The 26,414-nt window shown below is 48.6% G+C and overlaps 1 protein-coding gene and 2 long non-coding RNA genes across 7 annotated transcripts in view; 2 read left to right on the plus strand and 1 right to left on the minus strand.

Moving 5' to 3' along the window:
• The window catches only part of LOC112827332 (uncharacterized), a 19,215-nt gene extending 17,349 nt beyond the window's left edge, over positions 1 to 1,866 (plus strand). The window contains exon 3 of the long non-coding RNA XR_003209195.2: positions 1,562 to 1,866. This is a non-coding gene — a long non-coding RNA (uncharacterized lncRNA). The remainder of the gene's footprint in view (positions 1 to 1,561) is intronic.
• Positions 1 to 10,857, minus strand: part of TGIF2 (TGFB induced factor homeobox 2) — a 14,368-nt gene extending 3,511 nt beyond the window's left edge. Inside the window, exons 1-2 of one of the 5 annotated variants that reach the window (XM_073880472.1) lie at positions 10,726 to 10,857; positions 6,499 to 6,724 (exon numbers count right to left, since the gene is read on the minus strand). In XM_073880472.1, the coding sequence (XP_073736573.1) occupies positions 6,499 to 6,690 (192 nt within the window). In that variant the 5' untranslated portion in view covers positions 6,691 to 6,724; positions 10,726 to 10,857. Of the gene's footprint in view, positions 1 to 6,498; positions 6,725 to 9,325; positions 9,481 to 9,903; positions 10,034 to 10,192; positions 10,357 to 10,725 lie in introns of those variants that run through there. The other 4 variants (XM_025875757.2, XM_025875758.2, XM_073880473.1 and 1 more) reach the window with 4 other exon arrangements.
• Positions 10,487 to 13,625, plus strand: LOC112827852 (uncharacterized). The gene is made up of 3 exons (XR_003209331.2): positions 10,487 to 10,961; positions 12,662 to 12,767; positions 12,923 to 13,625. It is a non-coding gene; the product is annotated as an uncharacterized lncRNA (long non-coding RNA).
• Positions 13,626 to 26,414: the final 12,789 nt, after the last annotated feature.

The following is a 26,414-nucleotide window of genomic DNA, read 5'->3' on the forward strand; positions in this document are numbered from 1 at the left end:
TCAGGGCAGAGCCTGAGCCTTCTTGTGGCTTCTCTTCCTCTCCATTCCAGAGGTTCTCGTTTATTCCTCTTCATCTCTAGGGTCTTTCCAGTACAACCACACACACACACCAGCAGGCATCAGCAGACATTGGCTAAGCTGAATACTGGCTAAGGTTGCAGGGGAGCCCCAGAGAGAGGTAGGGCTGAACAGCTGAGTGAGGCAAAGGAAAGGGACTCAGCACTTCTGATACTAAGTACTATGCCAGCCACCTCACTCGCATTTTGTTTCATCTGTATACAAGCCTGAAAGGTTGTGAGCAGCGTCCCCAAAGTACTAAGGAGGGAACTGAACTCTTAAAGGATGCAAGAATGTGCCCAAAGTCACACAGGCTCCGAGTGTAGAGCTGGGATCCAAACCCAGGTCTCCTGGCTTGAGGGCCCCTATTGCTGTTCTTACTGTGCTTTGCTCTGTCTTAGCAAACAGGTGGAACTGACAACCGAATAATCATGACTATAATCCTAAAAGTGAATACTTGTTGAACACAAAGCATACCAGGTGCTGTTCTGAACATTTCCCATCTAATTACTTATTTAATCTTCAACAACTTGAGACAGGTACTGTGATGATCACTTTATTTGAACCGGTGACGAAACAGAGGCCCTGATCAGAGAGCTCAGTAACTTGCTCAAGGTCACCAGTTCAAAGGCTGGGCTCTGTTCCAGAAAACCCCCCACTGCCAGGTGAAAAGACTGAAGCCTTTTCTGCTTGTTCGGATGCTTCCACTCCTGCATCCTGCAGCTGCCTCACCAGCTACCTGTGCTACCAGAGAACACTGTGCCTGCTCACCTTAGCCCTGTGTGCAGGGCAAACTGTCAGGTCACAGTGACCTGGTTCAAGTGAAGTAGGGATGAGGATTTCTGTTGAGAAAGCAGGCTTGGGGAGGGGAGCCTAGGCGTTTATTAGCAGCTGTGTGGGCACCTAGCCCCTAGCTGCGTCTCCCATTTTGGCTTAGAATTCTGGGAAGAGAAGAGCAGAAAAACACCTTCCCCACACACAGAATATATATTCTCCCACATGCTCACCCTGGTCCACAGAAAATCTGGCAGCCTACTGTCTGTTTTGTCTTCTCGTCTGCTAGAAATGCACAGCTGAGGGGGGCCGGGCAAGGGCGGGAGGCCTGCGTGCGCCACTAGGGCCAGCTGTGGTATCAGGCAGTCAGGAATTTCTGTAGCCCCTTCAGCTGCCCGCCCCATGTCCGAGTCAGGAAAAGGGCATGTGATCTGCCCCCACTCAAGGTCCTTGGGGAGGTGGTGGGGAGAATGCCAAGGTGAATTCTGTGATTGATATGGCACAACACAGGCTGGGTGCCTGAAAGCCTGTCTCTACCACAAAATGGCCCTATGTGAGAGGCTGCTGTCCGGCCAGTACTTTTTATCAGTGGCTGAGATGAAGAATGTGGGAGGAATTGCTGTGGCAAACGGGCGTGGGAGGGGCACTAGGAAGCTGATGAAGGCCAGGAGGATCAGAGGAGGGCCTTTGAAGAAGGCTGACCCACACGTGCTTTAATTTTGTCTTTCAGCTGTGAAAGACAGAAGCAAAAGAAGGGAGCGAAGTGAAGGCACGGAAAGACCTTTCTCAAACATCACTGGACCTCCACTTGTGTTGTGACCACCCGTACCCAGGTGCTCTCAAAAGCAGCTGGCTGTATTAGAATCACCTTGACGGTGACTTAAAAAAATAGTTATCTCTTGGGGGTGCTTGGCTGGCTCAGTCAGTGGAGCGTGCAACTCTTGATCTCAGGGTTGTGGGTTCGAGCCCGGTGTTGGGTGTGATTGCGTACAAATAAAAAATCTTAAAAAAAAACCCAAAAAACTCTCTCATCTGCTCTACAGATCCAGTGGAAGTGGGGTGGGGTGGAGTCAGAAATGCGTGTTTTTAAACAAGCTCACAAATTCTGCTGCCCAGACTTAGGAACCAATGGTTTAACCCGCTCACCCCCATCCCCGTCCCACTTTGGGAAAGTCTTCTCTCAGGTAACTGCATTTGAATGGAGTCCTAAAGGAGTTGAAGGAGTGGGGAGCTCAAATGACACCACATCGGTAATTAACTACGTTGAATTCTTAGTCCATTAAATATTGTCTTCCCTCCCTACAGGACGCTACCCAGAAGGCAGGGGTAGTGCCTGTTCTACCGCTGTGTTTCCAGCACATAGCACCGGGCCTGGCACAGCGCACACCCCCAATCAGTATGAGAGTGAAAGAATGGGGCCCGAGCCCTCCCTGCCACGCTTACCTTCCCTCCCCAACAGGCAGCCAGCCCTTTAGAACAGTTAAAAACCACAGCAATAAAGTGGGCTCAAAGGGTGTCACAGGGACCTGTGAAAACCCTTCACAAATGACTTTTGGTCTTACCCTCCTGACTGCCTAGCCCCAGGCGAGTACCAGCAAACCAGTTAGTTAAATGACTCATTGACTTGCTAATGAGATTGTTCTTGGGCCAGTTAAAGGAGACAAGCAAAGGAGCTGTCCCCAGGGAGAGAGAAAACAAGCTTGGCAAAACGCTGATGCGTGATGAAGCCAGGTGATTGGTTCCAGGGGTGCATTATAACATTCTCTTTTGTGGATATTTGCAAAAGTTCTTAATAAACAGTGAAATTTTAAAAATTACAGGAAAGAGAGATGCCTCCAGGGACTTAGGCCAATTCTTCCAGACTGAGGAGCTACTACATTTCTTTAGAGGTCCTGCCTGTTGACATTTCCCACACTTCCTCATTTTCTATCAATTCAGCAATTACTTACTGAGCACCTACCAGATACCAGGCATTGAGCTAAACACTTGGCATATAGTGATAAGTAAGCCTCGGCTTCTGGAGTTCAGTGTGTTCTAAAAAGCAGCTACAGTCCATTGTCCAAATGCTGACCCAGTCCTGGTACTGTGGGAGCACACAGTTCCTCTGAGGGTGGAGGGTCTCCCTGGTCAGGAGTGGGAATGAAGTGGTCTGGGGTACTGATTAGTGTGGCATGAGTATGGGGGAGGGGGCAGGGATGAGGCCCACTCTGCAGATAGGGACAGGTGATATTGTCATTAGGTTGGCAGGAGTCATTGAAGGGTTTTTAATAGTGGAGTAACAAGTGGTAAGACAATGATAGGTTGGATCAGGGTAGGGAAAGCCACATTTCAGAAATATTTAAGGGGTGAATGCATAGGAATTGGTGACTGATCAAAGGAGCTGAGAAAGGGCAATCAAGGGCCACCCCTTAGAAAGGGAAGGAGCCAGCTTGGAGAAGTTATCCATTACCAATTGAGAAATCTGAGGTGCCTGTGAGACCTCCAAGCAGAGGTAGATGGTTGGAGGCCATGTGGGATTCATGGTATAGTTTCCACCCAGGGCCACATGGTCCCCACTGCTCATTAACTCTCAGCATGACTCTAGAGCACGGCGGCCAACACCAGAACCCTTCCCATCAGGGCACGCCAGGATCCACCTGGCCCTTCCTCAGAAGTCTCCAGCAACAAATCCTTGCTCCAGACCAACATTTCTCTAAGTGGAATCAGGGATATATCATCCTAGGGGTCCACTAGTTCTCAGAAGAATGTTTTAGCTTTATGTTTCCATTCTGATCTTGAGTAGGAGCACAGTGGCCTCTGGCAATCCAGACTTGCTCAACTCCAGAGTCAGTGCCTTTGTCATACTACACACCACAGCCCAGTCAGCAAAGCATCATCCCCATCCACCATTTTATATTAATGCAGCTAGATGGAATGTCATTGATTTTACATTTACTTTGGAAAACTTGTTATTTTACAATTTATAAGAGCAAAAGCAAGTTGTTTTTTTTAACCCAGTTTTATGTTTATATGTGCTTAAGTGACGTGATGATAAAAATATTTCAAGTCAACATGTTAGAGAGGAGGTGGGCCCATGAAAAATAAGAGAAATTAGGGCGCCTGGGTGACTCAGTTAGTTAAGCGACTGCCTTCGGCTCAGGTCATGATCCTGGAGTCCCGGGATCGGGTCCCACATCGGGCTCCCTGCTCAGCGGGGGGTCTGCTTCTCCCTCTGACCCTCTTCCCTCTCGTGCTGTCTCTCATTCTCTCTCTCAAATAAATAAAAAATCTTTAAATTGGCACATCACTCAGTTCTAAGAAACAGTTCCCTGACAAAAAGCAATTTCAGTACAGTGTGGCAGCACAGGAAGGAGGTGCACCAGGAACACAGAGTAGTGGCCTCAAACCTAGTCCAAGAATGCTTTCATGGAGTGAGAATGCTTACATGGAGTGAGCCAGGTTCAGAAAAGTCAGGGAGAAGCCCAGGGAGAAGGTCTGAAGGTTCACAAGCCTCGGGGACAGGAAGAACTGAGAGATGAGGCTGGTAAGCTCCTAAGTTGGGACCCTATGCAGAGGACAGTGGGGTCCATGGAGTGTGTAACACCACCAGATTTGTACTTTTGTGTTCAAGAGAATGGACTGAGGGAGCAGAGTTAGATGGGATGCTGTCCAATTCATGAACTGCTTAATAAAGCCCATTAAAAAAAAAAAGCGAGAGGATAGAATGGACTTGAGGGAAAAAGGCAGGAGGCAGAAGACCAGCAAAGAGCCCATCTAGGTGATCCTGGTTCTCAGGCTTAAGCCTTTGGCTTGTGTTGTTCTGCATCCTATGAGTTCAAGTCCACCTCTTTTGGGAGGCCTGTTGAGGCTCCAGGCTGGCTTAGAAACCCTGCCTGCATCTCTGCTGCCTTCTGTCCCAGCAAGTGATTACTTTTTACAAACACTAAAGGCTAGGTCTTCCCCACTTTCCCATCCTGGACTAGACACCTTGAAGGTAGGAATGTGTCTGGTTCTTCTCTGGGACCTCAACTCTAGCTGGGAGCACTTGGTACACTGTGAGATGCTAGACACTGCTAGACACCTGGGGTCCGTCCAAGACCTATGCTCTAGGAGAGATGAGGATGACAAGAGCAGAAACACCCACTCTGTGCTCACCTCGCTGTGAGCCTTGAATCTTTCTTCTCCATCCCTCCTCCTTACATGCTATGAAAGTACCACATTCATCTCCTTTTTTCAGACGAGGAAACACGAGGCTCAGGGAGAGGCAGTGGACCTGGCCAATGTCCAGGCTGCTTCTTGTGGAGAAGATGGGATCAGAGTCAGGTTCTGTAACTCTAGAGCCTTTCTCGCAGACAAGACTCCTATTAACCACTGCCCAGCAAGTATAAAGTCAGGTGACAGGAGTTCTGAGGGCTGAATACTCAGCGTGAGGCATTGTGGAAGAGGGATGGGAGCTGGGAAGACAAGGGAGGTTCCGAGTGGGGTAAGGGAAGGAGGGAGAGTTAGCACCACAGACTGAAATAAGGAATCTATTAAAGGCTAGGAAAAGACAGAGCTGGAACCGGTGGCAGAGGGACTTCGGGTAGAGGCTTAGCTGGGTCATGAAGGGAGCACTGGGGGCTTGTGGGGCAGGGAATAGGCCTTTGCTAGGCTGGGGGCCTGCTCTGTGTCTCCCAGGTAGATGAGAGCCAAATTGGAGGCAAGTCATTGGTAGTCCAGGGTGTCCTGCCTAGCACCAGGACTACCTAGCAAACAGAACAAAAACACCTATAGGTCAGCAGTTGGGGCAGTTCAAAGGAGATAATACCTTGTGCTCTGACAAAAAGTGGACAAGAGATCTTCAGGTATGCTCATGTGCATGGTTTACAAAGCACTTTCTTTTTAAAAAATATTTATTTTTAGAGAAGAGTGCGGGGGTGGAGGTGTGGACACGGGACAGAGGAGGGAGAGGGACAAGCAGATTCCATGCTGAGCGTGGAGCCTGATGTGGGGCTCGATCCCAGGATCCTGAGATCATGACCTGAGCCTAAATCAAGAGTCAGACGCTCAACCAACTGAGCCACCCAGGCACCCCATCTTTTCTTTTTCTTAAGATTTTATTTTTAAGTAATCTCTACACCCAATATAGGATGTGAATTCACAACCCCAAGATCAAGAGTCACATGCTCCACTGACTGAGCCAGCCAGGTGCCCCCAAAACACTTTCACATCCAGTTCAGAATCTGCTCCTTAACAATTCAGTCAGGCAGGGGAGGATTCGAACCCCCCACTTTACAGGTGGAGAAATCAAGGTGTAGTCCATTGCTCCTATGTGGCAGAACTGGGTTTTGAACCCAGAACCTCTGAATTCTGCCCTTTCCTTGGCCATGATCCCAACTCATTTTTCTAACTACACTGCAGACCACCAGCTGCCCTTCTGCAACCAAGTCACTCTCCAGACACTGCTCTGAGGCTGGGGGCTGAATTCCAAACACTCAATGCCCTCTTGCCTTCCCGTGGCCTCCATTGTTAACGACAACAAGACATGAACTGCCTCTTCAGAAGTCTCCCCAATCTAGCTGCAGTGACCTCACATCGTTGTCTTCCCTTGAGGCAGGGAGAGTGGCTGTTCTCAAGTGGCCACAGAGTGTATCAGTGACAGGGCTCAGACAGGCATAGAAGCCAGGCCCCCTGCTACTGGCTCCTTACCTGCAGCACTGACAGGTTGGTCTGCCCGGAAAGGCTCAGCTTCTCCTGTTCCGAGGGGTACGCGTTGTAGCGGTGCAAGTACAGCCAGTCCCGGAGGATCTTCACCGATTCTTTGGGCAGGTTGCCTCGGCGCTTCCTCTTGCCTGCGAGGGAGAGGAGGCCTTCATCCTCACCCAGGTCACTGTCTGACATGGTGTCTAGGGGCTAGGCTGGACCTTGGGCAAGCCTGGAACAAGTGACAAAGGGGATGGGGACATTATTACCACGCACTGCCTCTCACCCTTTCCTTGTCTCCAAACACACCATTATTAGAGCCTGGGACACCAAAATGGAGGGATAGCAAATCAAAGTCTCAGGCCATATCTTAGCCTGGGCAACCTAGAAGGGAAGAGTTTGAGATGCCTTTATTTTATGCGGTCGGCCAGTAGAAGACTACTGACATAAATGGCAGCTCATTAATAAGCAGTACCAGGCTAGAGAGAATCATAGCTACCACTGGGGTCTGTTTTCCATGCTCTGTACCAAGCACTTCACGCTTCCTATCTCATTTGATCCTCACAAAGTCCTTGTAAGACAGATACTACTATTACCATCATTTTATAGATGAGAAAATCAAGGCCCAGAGAGAAAGCCACCTAATTTAGACAGTTACCATGTGACCCAGTAATTTCACTCCTAGACATCTACCAAAGAGAAATGAAAACCTGTGTTCACAAATAACCTTGAACACAAATGTTTATAGCGACATTATTCGTAATAGCCAAAAGGTGGAAACAACCCAAGCGTCCATCAGTGGAGGAATGGATAAAACAAAATGTAGTCCATCCATATGGTGGAATATTATTTGGCCATAAAAAGGAGCTAAGTCCTGATCCATGCTACACTGTGGATGAACCTTGAAAATATGCTAAGTAAAAGAAGGTCACAAAAAACACATTTGATTCCATTTTAATGAAATATTTAGATTGGGCTGAGGGCGGAATAGAAGGATGACAGCTAAAGGGTATGGAATTTCTTTCTGAGGTGATAAAAATGTTCTAAAATTGACTGCAGTGGTGATTACATAGTTGTGAAAATACTAAAACCACTCATTTGTTTGCTTTAGATGGGTAAGTTGTATGATATGTGAGCTACATCTCAATAAAGCTGTTAGGAAAAAAAAATTTCACCTCCAGGATAGGGTACGGAAACAAGGTTTGGACCAAGGTTTGCCACCGCCAACAACCAACTTCCCCCAGCCCCACCAGACTCTATTGCATCTTGCCTCCCAGGTCTGGGATGTCTATTAATCACCATGGTCCTCCAGCAATCTGTGTAACATTTACTGTGCCTACTGTGCCCTGCAAGAGAGTGTTGAGTCATCCCTATTGGTTGTCTCAGACCTTCTCTTTTGTCATCTAGCCCCTGGCCTGGTCCATGAACCAATTCCTCAAAAATCCAGATAAATGAGCAAGGCTGGGCTCTGGTTCTCTCATCTTGGCTGTGTGACTTTGGCAAGTGTGCGCCTTCCTTTCTGGGCTTGAGCCCCCTCTTCACCTGTCAAACGAAGGAAGGGGTTTCCCTAGACAACCCAACTCAGTTGCTCATCCCCCTGACAAACTTCTGGTTCACACATGCAAAAGAGATTTACATTTTAAAACCAAAAGTTCCAGGACAAGCTAATGCCAGAATCTCAAGGCTCCTCCCTCCTCAGCCTTTTAACAGCTACCCAGCAGGCTGGGCCAAGAGACTCTGGCATCTCCCAGGTTTTGTTTCCTCGACTTGGGCCTGAGCCCAGATATCTGGGCTGGCTGGGCCAGGCTTTCGAGGGAAGGGTCTCACCCTCCCAGCCAGGCCACCTGGAGGTGAGACAGGCCTTGGTTAGAGGTGCCACTCCTCAGAGAACACCAACAGCAGGCTGCTTTCTGAGGTCAGGTTTCTGGGGCTTAGCTGGCCAGGGCAGTTGGGATCTGGGCTCAGGGATGCAGTCCTGGCAGGCTATGAGAAGTTTACTCAGGGTTATCTGTAAAAACTCCACCCTGGCTGCCAGCCAAGTCCCAGGCTGCAGGGTTCCTGAGGTGGCCCATGGAGATGACCCCTCAGCCTCCACAGACCTCTCTCCTCCATGATGTCCTGCACTCCAGCCAGCTTACAACGGGGGAGGTTTCCCACATACACACCCCACACACACACCCAGACACAGACTGACAGACACACACATGCCCTCACCACCACGCAACTCTGTAACAGTGCTCAGATAACAGGCACCAACCCATGGCTTAGCTCCTGGAACCACCATGGTTTTCACCGACAAACACAGCACACGCACAGCTTACAGATCCCACGTCTAGCACGAACAACTGGTACCCACGAAACCAGCCCAATTCCTGGATATACGCCTACCCACAAACTCCAACCGGCCCGCCCACCCGCGATCTCTCAGACTGAGGAAACTCCAAACGTCATCACACCAGCGATCAATTCTTATCCCAACTGGCCTGTGGCAGCACCCTCACGACACGACACCCGGTGCACCCTGCTACACACTCCACGACGCCGACGTGCAGCCACTCCCGCACGAACTTTCTGACAACTCCCCCAACTCCTCCCGATACTCCCCCGGGCCGCGCACTCACGGTGCATTCCCAGCAGTTCACACAAAGCGCGCAGCCTCCCCCGCGGCCCAGACCTAGTCGGAGCACATGGCTCCCGGGGCGGCGGGGAATCGGCCTGCGCTCGGGGCGCCCGCACCCCTCAGCCCCCTACCCCGCGCCAGACTCGGCGCCCCAGCTCCCCCGCCAGCCTGCAGTGCGGGTGGGGCGGGGGCTCTGGAAGAAAGAAAACTCACGTGTCTGTCCCGGGGCAGGAAAAAGTTTGGTTCCCACCCCCTTCCCCCGCCGCTTGGCGCTGGCTGACTCTTCGGGGCGCGGGGCTGGCCGAGCCTGCGCGCTCGGCTTTGTGCTCCGAACTCGGCCCGGAGGGGGAGGGGAGGGGGCTGGGCTCCCACCTCCGCACCGCCCCCCCCCACCAAGCCCTGCGCCCAGACTCCATGTTGGCCGCCCCCTACCCCGGAGACTGCGCGCTTCCCCCGCGGGAGGCTCGGCTCATGCTCGGCCTGCCTGAGGGTCCCGGCGCGCACAAACTTTCTTCGGGTCGCCGGCCCCACGCGCCCCGCTTCCTTGGCCAGCCTGGGAGTGACAGATGCCTCCGAGACAGACTTTCCTTTGTTCCAAAGGAAAGGGGAACTCGCGCGGGCTCCCCAGCCCCCCAGCCCCGGGCCCTTCCCGCTGCCCCCACCCGCAGCTGTCACCCTCGGCGGCCCCCTCCTCGGCTCGGCCGCGGCGGGGGGGGCGGGGGGGCGAGGCTGCTGGCGGTTAGCAACGTGCACTTTTTTAAACCAAACAAACCCGCCCCCCGCGCGCTCACCCCGGCCCGGGGCAGGGGCGGCCCTCTCACGGGCTAGGATCGTAGGGAGATGGGACCCCCAGAGGGGCCCCGAGAGAGCTTTCAACTGGGGGGGGGCGGTGGGACATTCCCCCCGCCGGCCCCCGCCCGCCCCCAGGATTCGCGGCTCACAAACACCAGAGCTCACACACCCACAATCGCACGCGCCAGGACGACGCCCCCTCCCCCGCCCGGCCCAGAAAAAGAAACTTTCCAAGTTGTCCGCGCGCCCCCCGCCCGCCTCTGTCCCACTCCTGAGCCCCGCACTGACTTTTCCGAGCGGATTTTCCGTCCACGCGGCCCCTGGCTCGGTCCCGGGCGTCCCGGCAGGGGGCGGGGGGCGCCGGGGGAGCGCGGCGCGTACCTGCCGGGCCTGACACTCGGCCTGACAGCTCGCGGCTGGAAAGCACCTCGCGGCCTGACGTCAGATCCCCTCTCCTCCCCCCCGCGCTTTCCTCGCCCTCCCCCACCCGCCCGGAGGGAGAAAACAAACTTTGTGCGGAGCGCGGCGAGCTACGCCCACCCCCCGCGGGGCGGGCCGACGGCGGCCAGGGGCTTCGTCCCGCCCACCGCGCCCGGAGGGGGCGGGGCCGGGAGGGCACCTTCTTCCTGCGCCCACCCCCACCCTCAGGAATGCCACATGGCCTCGGAAGAGGAGTGGTGGGGAATCCAGACACGGGAGAGTCGGCTTGGGGGCAGGAAGTGGCCCGTTTCTCCTCTCGGAGAGCGTTTCCGGAGCGCCTACTGTGTGCTCCACGCCGGGAGTGGGGGCCGTTACCGAGGGGAGAAATAATGCAGACTAACGTTTGTGAGACCGCTCCCTCCACCAGGTCTCCCGCCGGCGGTGTGATGGTTCCCATTGCACCAAGAGGAAACTGAGGCCCAGTTAGCCCGGGGATTTACCCCAGCTGGTGAGGACCGGGTTCTGAATGCGACGCCTCTTCTGCCCTCAACGGCCGCTAGAGTCGGGTAGAAGGCTGCTTCGGACACAACCCCAAAGCACGCAGCTCCTGGGTCTAGAACACAAGTGGCGGCCAGAGGTAAAAACAGGGCTTGAGGAATGTTTATCACACAGCGACGCGGAGCGGGGCCCTTGGTGTGTACCATCCCATCCAGTCCTTGGGTTATGGGCTTGGTGCTGTTACATATCCGCTCCTGGTTTACCCATGAGCCGCAGAGGCTCTAGACTTGCTTCTTGTCTCCCAGCCAACCAGTGTCGTTCAGCCCAGGTGGGTCCGTCAGTGGAGCCCAGCCCTCACCGCACTGAGGCCGACCACCTGACTAGAAACGTCCAGAGCTTGTCTCTGGAGGTTCACTACACTCAACTCCAGGATGTTTCCTTCGGTCTTCGCCAGCCGTGCCAGCACTCTCGTCCCTGCCCTGTGCTCTGTGCCACAATGTGAAGTACCTGGTGACCAGCCCCCCTCGGCTTCCCCACCAGACTTTGTGTTCCCCAGAGCGCAGCAGCACACAGCCGAAAACCGGCCGAGGCCTTTTCTGGGCCTCTGGTGCCTCATCTGGGCCCAGCTATCTAGGACCCTTGAGCAGCCTTGAGAAGGCTTTTGGTCCTAATTGCGCTTCAGCAGTGGAGAAATCTGAAAATAAAAATCGAGTTTTTTTTCCAAACAGGCCTTAAGCCAATCAGAATGCTGATTAAATGATCGTGAGAGTGCACCTGGGCTCCCGATTGAAGCCAGACTTCACTGCAACTGCTTAGAACCTAGTTGGCCACACTATCCTCCTCACAGCAGCACCCAAAATGTCAGTGCCACTGCCCAACGCCCACCATTTCACAGATGCAGAGACTGAAGCCCAGTGTGGAGGCCCCAAATGATCTCTTGGGGAAGTGGTGCTCTGTCTTAGAGAAGGGAGGCTTGGGGAGTCTTAGGGTAAAGGTAAAACTCCTGGGTCCTGGTCACTAGGCTCAAAGATATGTGTGGGGCAGGGACCTTCAGGAAGGGGGGAGTCTGGAAGGGGAAACGGGTGCATCCAGGTGAGTCTGGAGATATGACTCTGTCTGCAACACTTAGTGCCAGGCATTGTGGTCCAGTGCATGAGAGCCAGACTCTGCCATTTGGGGGAAGCGACTGGGGACCTAGGCTACAGCCCAGAGACCTCCCTGCAAATTGTGCCGCCCCCGCACCAGCGCTTCCGGGGTTTGTGCTAGGAGAGGTGCTCCAGGGCAAATAGAAGTCACCAGCTCCCTCCTCTCACCGCTGGGCCACCTGGGAGCTGGATAACAAAGCAGCTTCAGAAGCCCCTCCCCAGACTTCCTGGAGGGGGAGGGGAAGGGCTGGGATGTAAAAGGAGGCTTGGGAGTGTGTCAGGATTGCACATTGTAAACAGATTCCCCAGGTAAAGCCTGAATACCAGTGGACTATGAGAATTGCCATGTAAAGTTTTTCTTTTTTCTTTTTTTTTTTTAAAGATTTATTTATTTGAGAGAGAGAATGAGATAGAACATGAGAGGGTGGAGGGTCAGAGGGAGAAGGAGACTCCCTGCTGAACGGGAGCCCGATGCGGGACTCGATCCGGGGACTCCAGGATCATGACCTGAGCCGAAGGCAGTCGCTCAACCAACTGAGCCACTCAGGCACCTGCCATGTAGTTTTTCAACTAGTTAAGTATCAGAATTTAAAATGCATGCATCCTCTCAGCCAGTAAGTCCACTTCCAGGAATCTACCATGAGAAATAAACGCAGAACAATGATAAATGCTTATACAAGATTGTTCTTTGCAGCATTGTTCATTCTGGTGGAAGATTGCAGACAACTACATACCCCTGACCAGGCACTGACTTCTTACAGCACCTCTGGGACCTCCGTACAGCAGGGTGTTGTAATGGGGTAAGTCTGTGCACACTAACCTAGGGGATGGCCAAGCTATCTGTGTTGTGACAATTTGCAGTGTCCCAGCACAAGGGGTTTTGGATATTCTTGGTACCTTTATGGGAAAGCCTTTAATAACTGGGAAGATATTCTTATGTCATTTTTCTCTTCAGGTATGCTACTCCCTTCTCCGCTTTTCACATATGAAAAAACTGGGTTCCTGAGAGAAGGGACTTGCCTGATAATGAAGCTGGGGTCCTGACTCCTGGGACAGATCTGGGGTGGGGTCTGGATGGGAAGGACAGGTAGGTGTAGCGTCAGCCCCTAGACTCACCTGGTTGCCTTCAGTGGGCCATTTTAGGAAAAGCCTCAGGAACTCAAGGCCCCTCAGGCCAGAAAAGGGACTGGATAGGTTGCATAAGGCAACTCCTGCTTACCCAAATTAGAGGCTGCCGCCGATGGGGCTCCCTGTTCATTGTGCCTGTTTCTGGTGAACTTGATTATCACATAGGTTCAAATGAATGTCATGTAAGTCCACTTTCATTAAAAGAAAAAAAAAAGCCATTGCCCTTTTTACCTGGGGTTGATGAGTGGGGTAAGGGATCAGTATTCACCTGGAGCCAAGAGGAGCCAAGGCTAGATATGGTAGCATAAAGGAAGTGGGGTTCTGTGGGGTGGAGGGGAAGAGTCCAGAAAAGGACAGGGTCAGTGAGTAATTCAGGAAACGGCAGAATCAGTCAGCTGGTAGGGCCTTGAAGGCCGGGGTACAAAGTTTGGATTTGGTGTTGTGGGCTGTAGGGAGCCTTGCGGATTTCTGAGACCTGCTGAGGAGAGAGAGATAGGAAGTGACTGGCAGTAGGATGATCAGGTGAGGCAGCTCTGGGTAATTGAGGCCAAAATGATGGAGACCTGTCTCTGAGGTCTAGGATCTTTGTGGCTCTCTTCTGGGAGGTTCAGCATTCTCATCTAATGTGGATTTCAGCTTATCAACATCTTCCTTTTTAAAAGATTTGTCATATTCTGTTGATCATTCACAATTTGCTTAGCTTTCTCCAAATTTGAGGTATTCACTCATCTAATTTTTGAGTGCTTAGTGTTTGACAGGCTGTGTGCTTGAAGCTGGGGAACCCACTGCCTGGGTTGTCAGGAATGGTTTGGGCAACAGTGCCCACTGGTGAAAGGGGTATGGGGTTTGGGATTTGGAGCCAGGTGACGTAGGCAAATCATCCAAACCCTTTGAGCCTTCCTTTTCTCCTCTGTGGAAACATCTGGATTTGGTGAGGGTCAAAGAAAATAACGGCTGTGAAAACCCTTTGTGAATTATGTTCAGTGCATCTAGAAGAGCAGATACTGTTATCAGAGTGTCTTATAGCTCTGTGTGTCATTTGACAGTATGAGTTCCAGTTTCTTCTTCATCTGAGAAATGAGAGGGTTGGACATGTTAATCCTAAAGGTCTTTTCCTTCTTTGGCATTCTACCATCTAGGCTTAAATGATTTTTTTTTTAAGATTTTATTTATTTATTTGATGGAGAGAGAGAGCACAAGCGGTGGCGGGGGGCGGCGGACAGCAGAGGCTCTCTGCTGAGCAGGGAGCCTGATGCGGAGATTTTGATTTTTGATTTTGAAAACTATATATATATATATATATATATATATATATATATGTATATGTATATGTAAATGCTTGTTTGCCCACAGCTTTTTAAATTTTTATCTTTGCTGGTTTAAGTGCTATCGAGTATTATCTGAAAGTTGTATATGTCTGCATGACTTTCCTAACAGGCCAGGCTAATCTTTGTTCTAGCTAATCTTCGTTATCTGATTTTCTTCCTGTGCAAACAGTTTGCATCAAAGGGTACTTCAGAGGGGTCCAAGTCATAGCATTATAACTCAGGGGTGTTGGTGTGGCTGGGATGTGGCAGTGACCTGCATGTGGGGATACCACAGTCTCTTCTCTTAATGCCCTCTGGCTTCTAGACAAAGATAAGAGTGTTGTGCTTTTAATTTGGGGATTAAGAAAATCACTTTTGATTTTCTGGTAGTTTGCTCCTCTACCTGTGAGCCACTGGGTATGGCACCTCCAATCATGGCTACAGAAGTCAGCCAGGCAGAGTTGGCTGTTGTGGGGCCTGAGAGACTTAATGACTATTTTTCTTCATTTCTTTTATTAGGGTCCGTGTGATAGGATAGATGAGGATCAGATCCATTTGGCATAGTTTCATTTTTTTATATGTGGGTATTTTCTTCTGGAATATTATTTTTTCTTCTTTTTTTTGAGGTTTTTCTTTTTTCTTTTTTTTATTATGTTATGTTAATCATCATACATTACATCATTAGTTTTTGATGTAGTGTTCCATGATTCATTGTTTGTGCATAACACCCAGTGCTCCATGCAGTACATGCCCTCTTTAATACCCATGACCAGGCTAACCCATCCCCCTACCCCCCTCCCCTCTGGAACCCTCAGTTTGTTTCTCAGAGTCCATAGTCTCTCATGGTTCGTCTCCCCATCCGATTTCCCCCCCTTCATTTTTCCCTTCCTGCTATCTTCTCTTTCTTTTTTTTATTTTTTATTTTATTTTTTATTTTTTTAAAGATTTTATTTATTTGAGAGAAAGAGAAAGAGCGAGTGAGCACAAGCGGGGTGAGGGGCAGAGGGAGAAGCAGACTCCATGCTGAGCAGGGAGCCTGACACGGGACTCAGTCCCAGGACTCTGGGATCATGACCTGAGCTGAAGGCAGCTGCTTAACCGACTGAGCCACCCAGGCGCCTTTTTTTTTTTTTTTTTTTTTATCATTTAATGTATTTTTTGTTTCTGAGGTACAGGTCTGTGATTCAACAGTCTTACACAATTCACAGCACTTACCATAGCACATACCCTCCCCAATGTCTATCACCTAGCCACCCTTATTTTTTCTTTTTAAAGATTATTTATTTGAGAGAGAGAGAGAGCATGAGCGCGGCGGAGACGGGGAGCAGAGGGAGAGAGAATCTCAAGCAGACTCCCCACTGAGTGTAGAGCCTGCTGAGGGGCTCAATGAAGGGTTCAGTCTCACCATCTGGAGATCATGACCTGAGCTGAAACTAAGAGTTGGATGCTTAACTGACTGAGCCACCCAGGTGACCCTGGAGTATGTTTTTTAATTCCAAAAGCAATATGCTGTGTTAATTAGGGCAAGTTAATCAATGCAGGAGGCCTTTAGAGACAAAGTGAATAACTCCCCCCTCATTCCCACCTTCTAGCATTAGCAGTGCTAACCTGCATGTATCCTTTCTCTGCTTTCTCCACGTGCAAATACATACACACATCCTGAGAGGTGTTTTCTCTCTTCCAGGCTCTTATTTACATTCCTCACCCCTTCCCATTTCAACAGGGCTGCAATTAGCATTTTCTACATAAATATCTTTGCAATTTTGAGAATTTCCTGAAATAGATTCTCTGAAGTGGAATTACTGGGCCAAATAGTAAGAATGGATATTTTTAGGGCATAAACCTGGTGCACTCTCCATAGCAGTGTTTGCCACAGGAGGTAGGAGGTGCTAGCAGTTTTGTGTGAATCTTCTTTGATGGCTGAAGAATAGCCTTTGGTTCTTTTAATCTGCATTTTTTTATTATTAGTGAGATTGAATATCTTAATATATCGTAACTGTTGGGCATTTGTCACTTGTGAATTATCTGCACATCTTTTGGAGTCTTGAGTTTCTTTCCGACTTGCAAGCTCTTTTCAGTAGGAAGGATGCTTAACCCTTGTTTATTTTATTTGCTACAGGTAGGTTTTTTTCCCCCCAAGATTATTGTTTGCCTTACATTTTTTTCTTTTCTATTTTTTTTAAAAGATTTTATTTATTTATTTGACAGAGAGAGACACAGCGAGAGAGGGAACACAAGCAGGGGGAGTGGGAGAGGGAGAAGCAGGCTTCTGGCAGAGCAGGGAGCCTGATGCAGGGCTGGATCTCAGGACCCTGGGATCATGACCTGAGCCGAAGGCAGACGCTTAATGACTGAGCCACCCAGGCGCCCCTGCCTTACATGTTTTCTAAGCTGGGTTGTTTTTGTTCTGTTTATTATTATTTTTGTTCATTTATTTTTATTTCTTAAATTTTATTTTATTTAAGTTCAATTAATTAACATGTAGTGTATTATTAGTTTCAGAGGTAGAGTTCAGTGATCCATCAGTTGCGTGTAACACCCAGTGCTCATTACATGAAGTGCCCTCCTTAATGTCCATCACTCCCTATCCTCCCAAACCCCCCTCCCCTCTAGCAATCCTCAGTTTGTTTCCTGAGATTAAGAGTCTCTTATGTTTGTCTCCCTCTCTGGTTTTGTCTTGTTTCATTTTTTTCCTCTCTTCCTCTATGATCCTCTGCCTTGTTTCTTAAATTCTACATATGAGTGAGATCATATGATAATTGTCTTTCTCTGATTGACTTATTTCGCTTAGCATAATACCCTCTAGTTCCATCCACATTGTTGTAAATGGCAGGATTTCTTTTTTTTTGATGGCTGAGTAATATTCCATTGTGTGTGTGTGTGTGTGTGTGTGTGTGTGTGTGTTTGTGTGTGTGTGTGTGTACACACCAATCTTCTTTATCCATTCATCTGTCGATGGACATCTGGGCTCTTTCTATAGTTTGGCTATTGTGAACATTGCTGATATAAACATTGGGGTGGAGGTGCCCCTTTGGATCACTACATTTGTATCTTTGGGGTAAATACCTAGTAGTGCAGTTGCTGGGTCTTATGGTAGCTCTATTTTTAACTTTCTGAGGAACCTCATACTGTTTTCCAGAGTGGCTGCGCCAGCTTGCATCCCCACCAGCAGTTTAAGAGGGTTCCGCTTTCTCCACATCCTCACCAACATTTGTTTTCTGACTTATTAATTTTAGCCATTCTGATTGGTGTGAGGTGGTATCTCATTGTGGTTTTGATTTGTATTTCCCTGAAGCCGACTGTTGTTGAGCTTTTTTCTTTTTTTAAAGTAAACTCTTTGCCTCATATGAGGCTCAAACTCACAACCCCGAGATTAAGAGTCACACACTCTTACAACAGAGCCAGCTAGGCTCCCTTTTTGTTTGTTTATGTTTAAACTTTTCACTTGGTCAAATGTCAGTCTTTGTGGTATTGCCCGTTGCTTTTGGGCTAGGAAAGAATACAAGCAATCAAAGGATATTCACCTACATTTTTTTATTTTGTTCCTTCAAGGCCTAATTTTTAACATTTAACCCTTTACTGCATCTGGACTTGATTTTGGTTTACAGTGTGAGGCTAAGAATCCCAATAACTTTTTTTTCTGAATGATGTACCATTTCTTATCATTTTTCCCATCTTCTTGGATGTGTGATGTCACCTTTTCCAAGGCAGTGAGTTCTTACACTGTGTTTCATGGTATGTCTCAAGGAGGGAGTATCTTGAGATTACTATTTTGGAGGATGAAAAGACAGATTTCAGCCAGGGAAGGAAAGCCTTTGAACTTCTGTGATGGAGACAGATTCTCCTCCGTGAGGCTAATGGCTTTTTGCTTTAAGGACCCTCACTCTTGTCTCTTCCAAAGCCCTGGAAGTGGTCATATGTTTCTTTCTTTCTTTTTTTTTAAGATTTTATTTATTTCAGAGAGAGAGAATGAGAGATAGAGAGTATGAGAGGGAAGAGGGTCAGAGGGAGAAGCCGACTCCCTGCTGAGCAGGGAGCCCGATGTGGGACTCAATCCTGGGACTCCAGGATCATGACCTGAGCCGAAGGCAGCCGCTTAACCAACTGAGCCACCCAGGCGCCCGTGGTCATACGTTTCTATAAAATGTACAAAATTAAGAAGCCACTGGGTGGCTCAGTTCGTTAAGTGTCTGCCTTTGGCTCAGGTCATGATCCTAGGGTCCTGGGATGGAGCCCCACGTCGGACTCTCTGCTCAGCTGGGAGTCTGTTCCTCCCCCCAAGCCCCCCACCCTGCCCCAGTCTTGCTGTCTCTCTCACTCTCCCTCAAATAAGTAAATAAAATCTTAAAAAAAAAAAAAAAAGAAAGAAATTTTCATTGTAATATGACTTCCCTCCTCACTGTTCTCCTGTGAAGTGACCTCATGTTTGTCCTGGACATTTCGTGGATCTGGCTAATGGTTGGGTTAGAATACACTCAGTTTGGTTTTATCTGTTTATGTGGTTTGCAGTCGCTTCCACTAGTGGTTCAAGTATGTCTTGGTTTAGGAAAAGCTGCAGGAACAGGGGTAGTATCGCCATGGACAGGTGTCCTGTAGCGTCTGCGCCAAAAGTGGGTAAGGAAGATAAACAAGGTTTGAAACATTTGGAGTCAGAAGCTGATCTATGGAAAATTCTCTCAATCATAAAGACTGTAAAAATAGAAGCAGAAGACTCAGTTCTTACTAACACTTATTAAAAGTGGAAGTTTTCTTCTGCCAAGAATGTACTCCATAATGCAGTGTGTACTGTTATAAATGTACATGTTAGAAGTAAGACTGAGTCATCCTTATTTTCTCTCTATAAAAGGATATTACTAGGGGCACCTGGGTGGCTCAGTCGTTAAGCGTCTGCCTTTGGTTCAGGTCATGATCCCAGGGTCCTGGGATCAAGCCCCACATCAGGCTCCCTGCTCAGCGGGAGGCCTGCTTCTCCCTCTCCCACTCCCCCTGCTTGTGTGCTCTCTCTCGCTGTCTCTGTCAAATAAAGTCTTAAAAAAAAAAAGGACATTACAAAACCCTTCTCATATGAAGAACCATCAGAGTATATGGCCCCAGAAGTAGGAAAAAAGACTTACAGAGGTGTTTCAGGCAGTTAAAAAGAAAATGTTATTTTTCTGGATTTTGTGATGTTCGTGATATTTGGGGGTTTTTTTTGTTTAAAGATTTTTTTTTAAGATTTTATTTATTTATTTGACAGTGACACAGCGAGAGAGGGAACACAAGTAGGGGGAGTGGGGGAGGGAGAAGCAGGCTTCCCGCCGAGCAGGGAGTCCAATGTGGGGCTCCATCCCAGGACCGTGGGACCATGACCTGAGCCGAAGGCAGATGCTTAACTGACTGAACCACCCAGGTGCCCCATGATATTTGTTTTTAAAAAGGTTGTAGTTTGCTATAATTTTTCTCTCATTTTTGAAGAAATATTCACATTTTTTCCAATTTTGTATATTTTATATTCTTAGGGAAGCCCCCCCCCCATTATATGTTTTAGGTCACACAAAACATGGATCTGCCTTCAACCCTTAGGATGAATATTTTGGCAGAGTTAAAGCCTGATCCCTTCAGAAGATCTGGGTATAATTTGTCCCCTCTGGCCTTTTGGAAAATGAAATTTCTTGCACTTTACCCTAATTTTGACACTGAAATAAAACTTTTAAAAGAGGCCCTTAAGTGAATGTCACTTCACGCACTCTGTTCTTCACCTTGCCTTTTTCACTAGAGACCTTTCTCTTTGCACTTGAAGAGCTTCCTGGTTCTTTTCGGGAATTACCTCTTATCCTCTTTTATGGATAGATCACATTTTGTTTATCCATTCATCCATCAGTAGATGCTTGGGTTCTTTCCACCTTTTGGCTGTTGTGAATACTGCCGCTGTGAACATGGTGTACAAATATCCGTTCGAGTCCCTGTTTTCAATTTTTTTGGGTATATACCCAGAAGTTTCGTCATATTTTGAAGGCATTACTCTGCTGTCTCTCAGCTTTCAGTATTGCAGTTGGGAAGTCCCGAGTCATTCTGAATACTGATGCTGTGTACCTGACCTACTTTTTCTTCTCTAGAAAGTTCTAGAATCTCCTCTTCCTTAGTGGACTGGAGTTTCTTGATGAAATGTCCTCACAGGGGTCCATTTTTCCCATTTTGCTGGGAGTTGAGTGGGGTATGAACGCCCTGGGGCAGGTCTCCCCATTTAGTACTGTGAGTGCTCTGCCTCTCTGGCAGTGTTCCAAGAGCTGAGTGGAGCAAGAGGGCCGAGGTTCTGGACATCCTCAATGGTTAATACGTGGACATTTGTATAATCCCTCTGTTGCTTGTACCTTCTCTGTCTCCTGTGCTCCGTGTCCACCTGTCCAGGGACCTTCTTCTACTCCCTCCTAAAAATATGTTTCTGATCTGCCAGGGTCTGCCCCCCATGAGGGAAGAGGGTGGGTAGTGTAAGGAGGGGATCTAGGAATCTATTCGTTGGAGTTTTTAAGCTGCTTTTTAAACCCTCGTTCTTACCAATCTTCCTACCACTAATTTCTGAGCCTTTTAAGGAATTTTTAGTGTAAATCAGACTAAACTGTCACCTTTTCATATTGCCTGCTTGGTGTTGCTGTATGATAGTACTTGTCCATTTACTTTCCAGCCTCAAAAATTTCATTGTGGTCCCCTCTTCTGTTCTGCTTTTTCTTGTGGGTTTTTGCATTTTGAAAGTGGAGTTTTAAGAAGGAGTCAAGTTACATACTTGTGATAAATCCACCTGCTTCAACTTAAATTTTTTTTCCCCACATGGCTCCCCAGTGGTTCCAACGCCCTGTGTCAACTAGTCTACCTTTCTCCCTTTGGTTTGAGGTGTCACCTTTATCCCTGTACCATATATGAAGTCCCATTTGTCTGTGTGTCCTATTAGTGCATTTTCTGTTCCACTTCAACAGATATTTCCTGAGCACATGCTGTGCCAGGCTCTGATCTAGGAACGGGGCGGCAGGGGGATGCGGGATATCAGGCAAAGCCCTCGCCTCATGGAGATTACATTCTAATGAAGGGAAGCAGGCAGTTAGCAGATAATGTCAGAGATACTCGGAAGAAAAAGAAACCAGAGAACTGCATAGGGAGTGAGAGGTTGAGCTACTGTGGATAAGTTGGTTAAAGGAACGCCATCTCAGGAGGTGACACTGACTAGAATCTTTAGTGAATTGGAAACTCCAGCCACACGTGGATCTTTTTTTTTTTTTTAAAGATTTTATTTATTTAATTGACAGAGAGAGAGACACAGAGAGAGAGGGAACACAAGCAGGGGGAGTGGGAGAGGGAGAAGCAGACTTCCCGCCGAGCAGGGAGCCCGATGCGGGGCTCGATCCCAGGACCCTGGGATCATGACACGAGCCGAAGGCAGTCGCTCAACCAACTGAGCCACCCAGGCGCCCCTCACACGTGGATCTTTAGAGGGCTGTTGCTGGCAGAGGACATACCAAGGGCAGAGACCCTGAGACAAATGAGCTTTGGGGAAAAACAAGAGCAGTGTGGATTGTCAAATTGTCTGTTTTTCCCTTTATTTCTGTCAGTTTTTGCCTCATATATTTTGGTGCTGTTGTTAGGTACGGATATGTTTAAAATGTTTCTGTCTTTCTGATGGATTGACCCTTTTGTCACTATAGAGTGTTTCTCTTTATCTCTAGTATTTTAAACCCACACAGTCTGACTCCTAAATCCATGTACTTAATCTCACACCAACTGCCCTGCCTCTCCAGGTGTGTCCTCAGGTGTTCTTCCAGCTCCTATATTCTTAGCAGTTCCAGACTCACTCAGGTGTTCTTTGTCAGCCAGATCTTCCTATCCTGGGTCTTGATAAGACCAACTGGAATTCTGTTCTCTACTCCAGGGAAGTCCTTCCCAAGGTGCCTGCAGATTGCTGGACGTTCTCATTTGCCACCGCCTTGGGCCCTGGAGCCTGCTTGCCTACAAGCATGCCCTGGTTCTGTAGAGTCTCCTCATGTCAGTCACTTTCCCCATCACCTCTCTCAGGGCCTCTCCCCTCAGCCTTCCCATGCCTCATCAAGCCTTGCTAACACATGTGGAGTAAGCCATTTACAGTCAGAGGGTGAGAGGGAAGGTGTACCTTACAGAAACACAGAGGACTCTGATTTCCACGTTCCCCGCCCATGGGCATCCTCTGGTGGCCCGGCTACTGAAGGGTTTGTCATGGCCCAGCAGTACCCAGCCTTCCCTCACCTGCTCCGGGCTCTGGTCTCCCCTTCCCTCCATTTCGAGACCCTTCTTCCTTCTCCTCTCACCCGTTTCTTCTCTGAAGCAAAACCAGATCTCTTCCTCTGCCATCTGTAGAGTCATTTAATGGCTGCTTTTGTTTGTTTCTTTGGCTTCTCAAAGGTTGGGCACTATCTACTTTGGTCCAGCCCCTCAAGGGATTTCCCTAAACCCAGATTAACTGGAGAGTTGTGTGGGGCCAGCAGTCGAGTCAGAGAATGTCCCACCTGGCTCCGCGAGCTGGGTTTATTGTCCTGACTTCCAGCTGCGGTTGGCTAATATGTTGGCATTTCCTGGACGTTTTACTTATTTGTGGGAGCAGAATATTTGAAGCCAGGACTTTCTAGAAGAGTCTCAGAGATCTGTGATGCTGAATAAATCATCACACTGAGGCCCAAGGAGAGTCTACCAAGTGGTGGAACTAGTCTTCAAGCCCTGGCCTAGGATGTACCCTGGCCCTGGTGGACCCTTGCTTGGGTGTGGCTTGGGTCATTGCCTTCCTCTCCCTGAGCCCAGCTTCCCATATGGGAAATGGGAGTAACAGCACTATCTCCTTACAAACCTGTCGTGAGAGATAAATGGTAAAATGCTTATACCATGCTGTGCCTAATGCTTGGGAAACAGTAAGGGCAAGTTACACCAAAAAAATTTTTACTAGTTACATTTTATGACTTCCTACGGTTTTCTGATCTGTGTTTCACAAATCAGTGTGTGTGTGTGTGTGTGTGTGTGTGTGTGTGTGTGTTTCATGTGGGAAAGACGGGCTTCTGCAATCAAATCAATACCAAGAGAATACTTAATTTTTGCATGGAATAGCAGGAGGCACTGCAGAGAAACCTGTCATTTTTTGGTAGAGAACGAAGTATATGTCCACACACAAACCGATGCATGAATGTCCATAACCACCTTATGCATGGTAGCCCCAAAATGTAAGCTGCCCAGATAGGCATCAGCTGGTGAAAGGAAAAGAAACGGTGTTATATTCGTGTGATGGAATACTTAACTACGCGCCTATGAAAGAGAACTACAGATACATGCAGCAACGTGAATGAGTCTCACAATATGCCAAGTGAGAGAAGCTAGACACAAAAGCGTGACTATTGTATGGCCTCCTCACATAAAACTCTAGAAAAGAGAAAGGAATCTATGAAAAGTAGATCAGGTGGGGAGGTGGGCTGGACCGAAAAGGGGAATGAGCACACGTTTGCCAACATTAATTTCATTTTTCACTTAAAGTGGGTGAATTTTATTAAACAAAGACAATGAGATGTAAACATGCAACGAGTGGTTAAATTTTCTCATACATTAAATTTAAGTTGACCAACAGCTTACATAGGCAGTTAAACTCTGCTCTTTGTTCACTAGGTTGTACATTTACTTTCTCATCTTCCCAGATGGAGGCATTTTACAGCTCAGCATCTGGATAAACAAAATCCTTTAAGGCCCAAGTACCTTGTGCCTAACAGTTTCCCTTTAACTGAAATGAATTCCTTTCTTAAGGGCGGGCGGATTTATGTCTGACTTTATATTTCTCTCTCTCAAGGGCAAGGAGTGTTTCTAATCTGTTTCTGTGGGTCTCTATCCTTAGAGCAGGGGGAGCTGCTGGAGGGTTTTGGCCAGGGCAGTGATATGGTCAGACATACTTGGGAAGAGCAACCCGAAAGCACCCCGTGGAGGATGGATGAGAGGCAGGTTGGGGACAATCAGGAAGGCTGGTGAACAGGCTGGGGCAGGGCAGCTCGTGGAGCAGTATGCTTAAAAGGTGTGCATTTTTCTCTATATAAATTATACTTTTTTCTCTATATAAATTATACTTCAATTTTAAAAAATGAGAACAAAAGACTATCACAGGAGTCCACATGATGTGCAGAGGCCTGAGAAAGAGGTTCCAGTCCAGGCTGGGAGCAGTAGATGGTGTAGGGACTTGAGTGGGGTTCTGGGCGTAGAACTGACAGGGTTTGAGGAGAGGCTGGGAAATCCAGGAGGCCTGGGGCAAGGATGGGGGGCAGGACAGGGAGGAAATTGGGCCCTTGAGCCCTGAAGATGAGCCCTTTGGAGTGGTCGGGGGCCCTGGCTGAGTAAATAAACTTAGCCTGCAGCTCTGGGATTCTGCTAGGAGGGGGAGCCAAGAAAAGGCCTTGACCCTGTCCTCAAGTGTCATGGCTGATGGGGGAAGCAGACAGCCTTCTTGGGCCCGTTGAGGAAGGCGTGGAGGGACCTTGGGGGGAGCAAGTAGCCATCTGTTCATGGCCCCTCCTTCAGACTGTGCTTACCGGTTTTTCTCCCAGGCCCATCTGAGGGTGGGGCATTAGGAACCAAGTGACAAGGTTCTGACCCACCTGGTGGGACTTGTGGCTCTGAAGTTCCCGAGCAGGGTGACCCTGGGCAGTTTGCTTAATCATTTGCTTCTCAATTTCCTCACCTGTAAAATGGGGGTAATATCCTCTTCGCCCCTTTGCCCCCTTCCTAAAAAATGCACCTTGCGTTTTCCCCTCCGGCAGGGTAATGTGCCCGTGCTGTGCATGGGAGTGCCATGCTGCGAAGTGCGGCTCTCAGGCACCTCACTCTGAAGGATCCCTTCCTTTGAGCTCCTAAGGGCTCAGTGGGCGTGGGGCCACCGGTCCCTTGTGCAGCTTAGTAAGGGAGGCCCTTGGCGGGTTTACAGGCCGCTGGTGTCCCAGAAAGCAGACTGGGCTAGGAATTGAACGCTGTCCCCAGTTCTCTGGGTGACCTTGGGCGACCCCTAGTGGGATGGGTGGCAACACGCAACATCCCCACAAGGGTGGGTTTTGCCGCTTTGTACCAGATTTTGCTGATATATTTACCTCTGCCAAGGGTACCAGGTAGCAATTCCTTCATTATATTTTTGCACTGTGGCTTGCTTTTATTCCCTTGCACGCAGTGCTCATATTCTCTTTTACACCATTGTACGTATGGAATGGGGTTTCACTTACCAGCCAATCCAATATATTTTGTTATTTCCAGTGTATCACTATTGATGGCATTTTTTCTTAGCTTTTGGGACTTCTGTCCGTTCCAGAGCTTGTGAATTCCTACTAGAGTCCTCTGAACTGTATTTATATTACCAAAGTGTTGTTTCCTATAAAACCACTTTCAGGGCACATTCAGTATGTCTATTTTATTTTATTTTATTTTTTTTAAAGATTTTATTTATTTATTTGAGAGACAGAGAGAATGAGAGAGAAAGCACATGAGATGGGGGGAGGGTCAGAGGGAGAAGCAGACTCCCTGCTCAGCAGGGAGCCCGATGCGGGACTCGATCCAGGGACTCCAGGATCATGACCTGAGCCGAAGGCAGTCGCTCAACCAACTGAGCCACCCAGGCACCCTCAGTATGTCTATTTTAAAATTCATTTTATGTAATAACTTAAAAAAGAAAGCACTTTCTATGTACCAGGCACTGTCCTATGTACTTTTTAATCTTGTTTAATCCCCGTAACAACTCTTTGAGGTGCAAGTTATCTCTGTATTTTTTTTAAGGTTTTATTTATTTATTAGAAAGACAGAGTGTGAGTGAGCACGAACCCAAGCAGGGGGAGGGGCAGAGGGAGAGGGAGAAGCAGACTCCCCGCTGAGCAGGGAGCCCAATGTGGGGCTGGATCCCAGGACCCTGGGATCATGACCTGAGCCGAAGGCAGACGCTTAACTGACTGAGCCACCCAGGCGCCCCAGAGAGTTATCTTCATGTTATGGCTGAGAAACTGAGCCCTC

The sequence above is a fragment of the Callorhinus ursinus genome, unplaced genomic scaffold (genome assembly GCF_003265705.2).
Source record: "Callorhinus ursinus isolate GAN/ISIS: 27379988/994484 unplaced genomic scaffold, GSC_fseal_2.0 scaffold38, whole genome shotgun sequence".
NCBI classification, from domain to species: domain Eukaryota; kingdom Metazoa; phylum Chordata; class Mammalia; order Carnivora; family Otariidae; genus Callorhinus; species Callorhinus ursinus.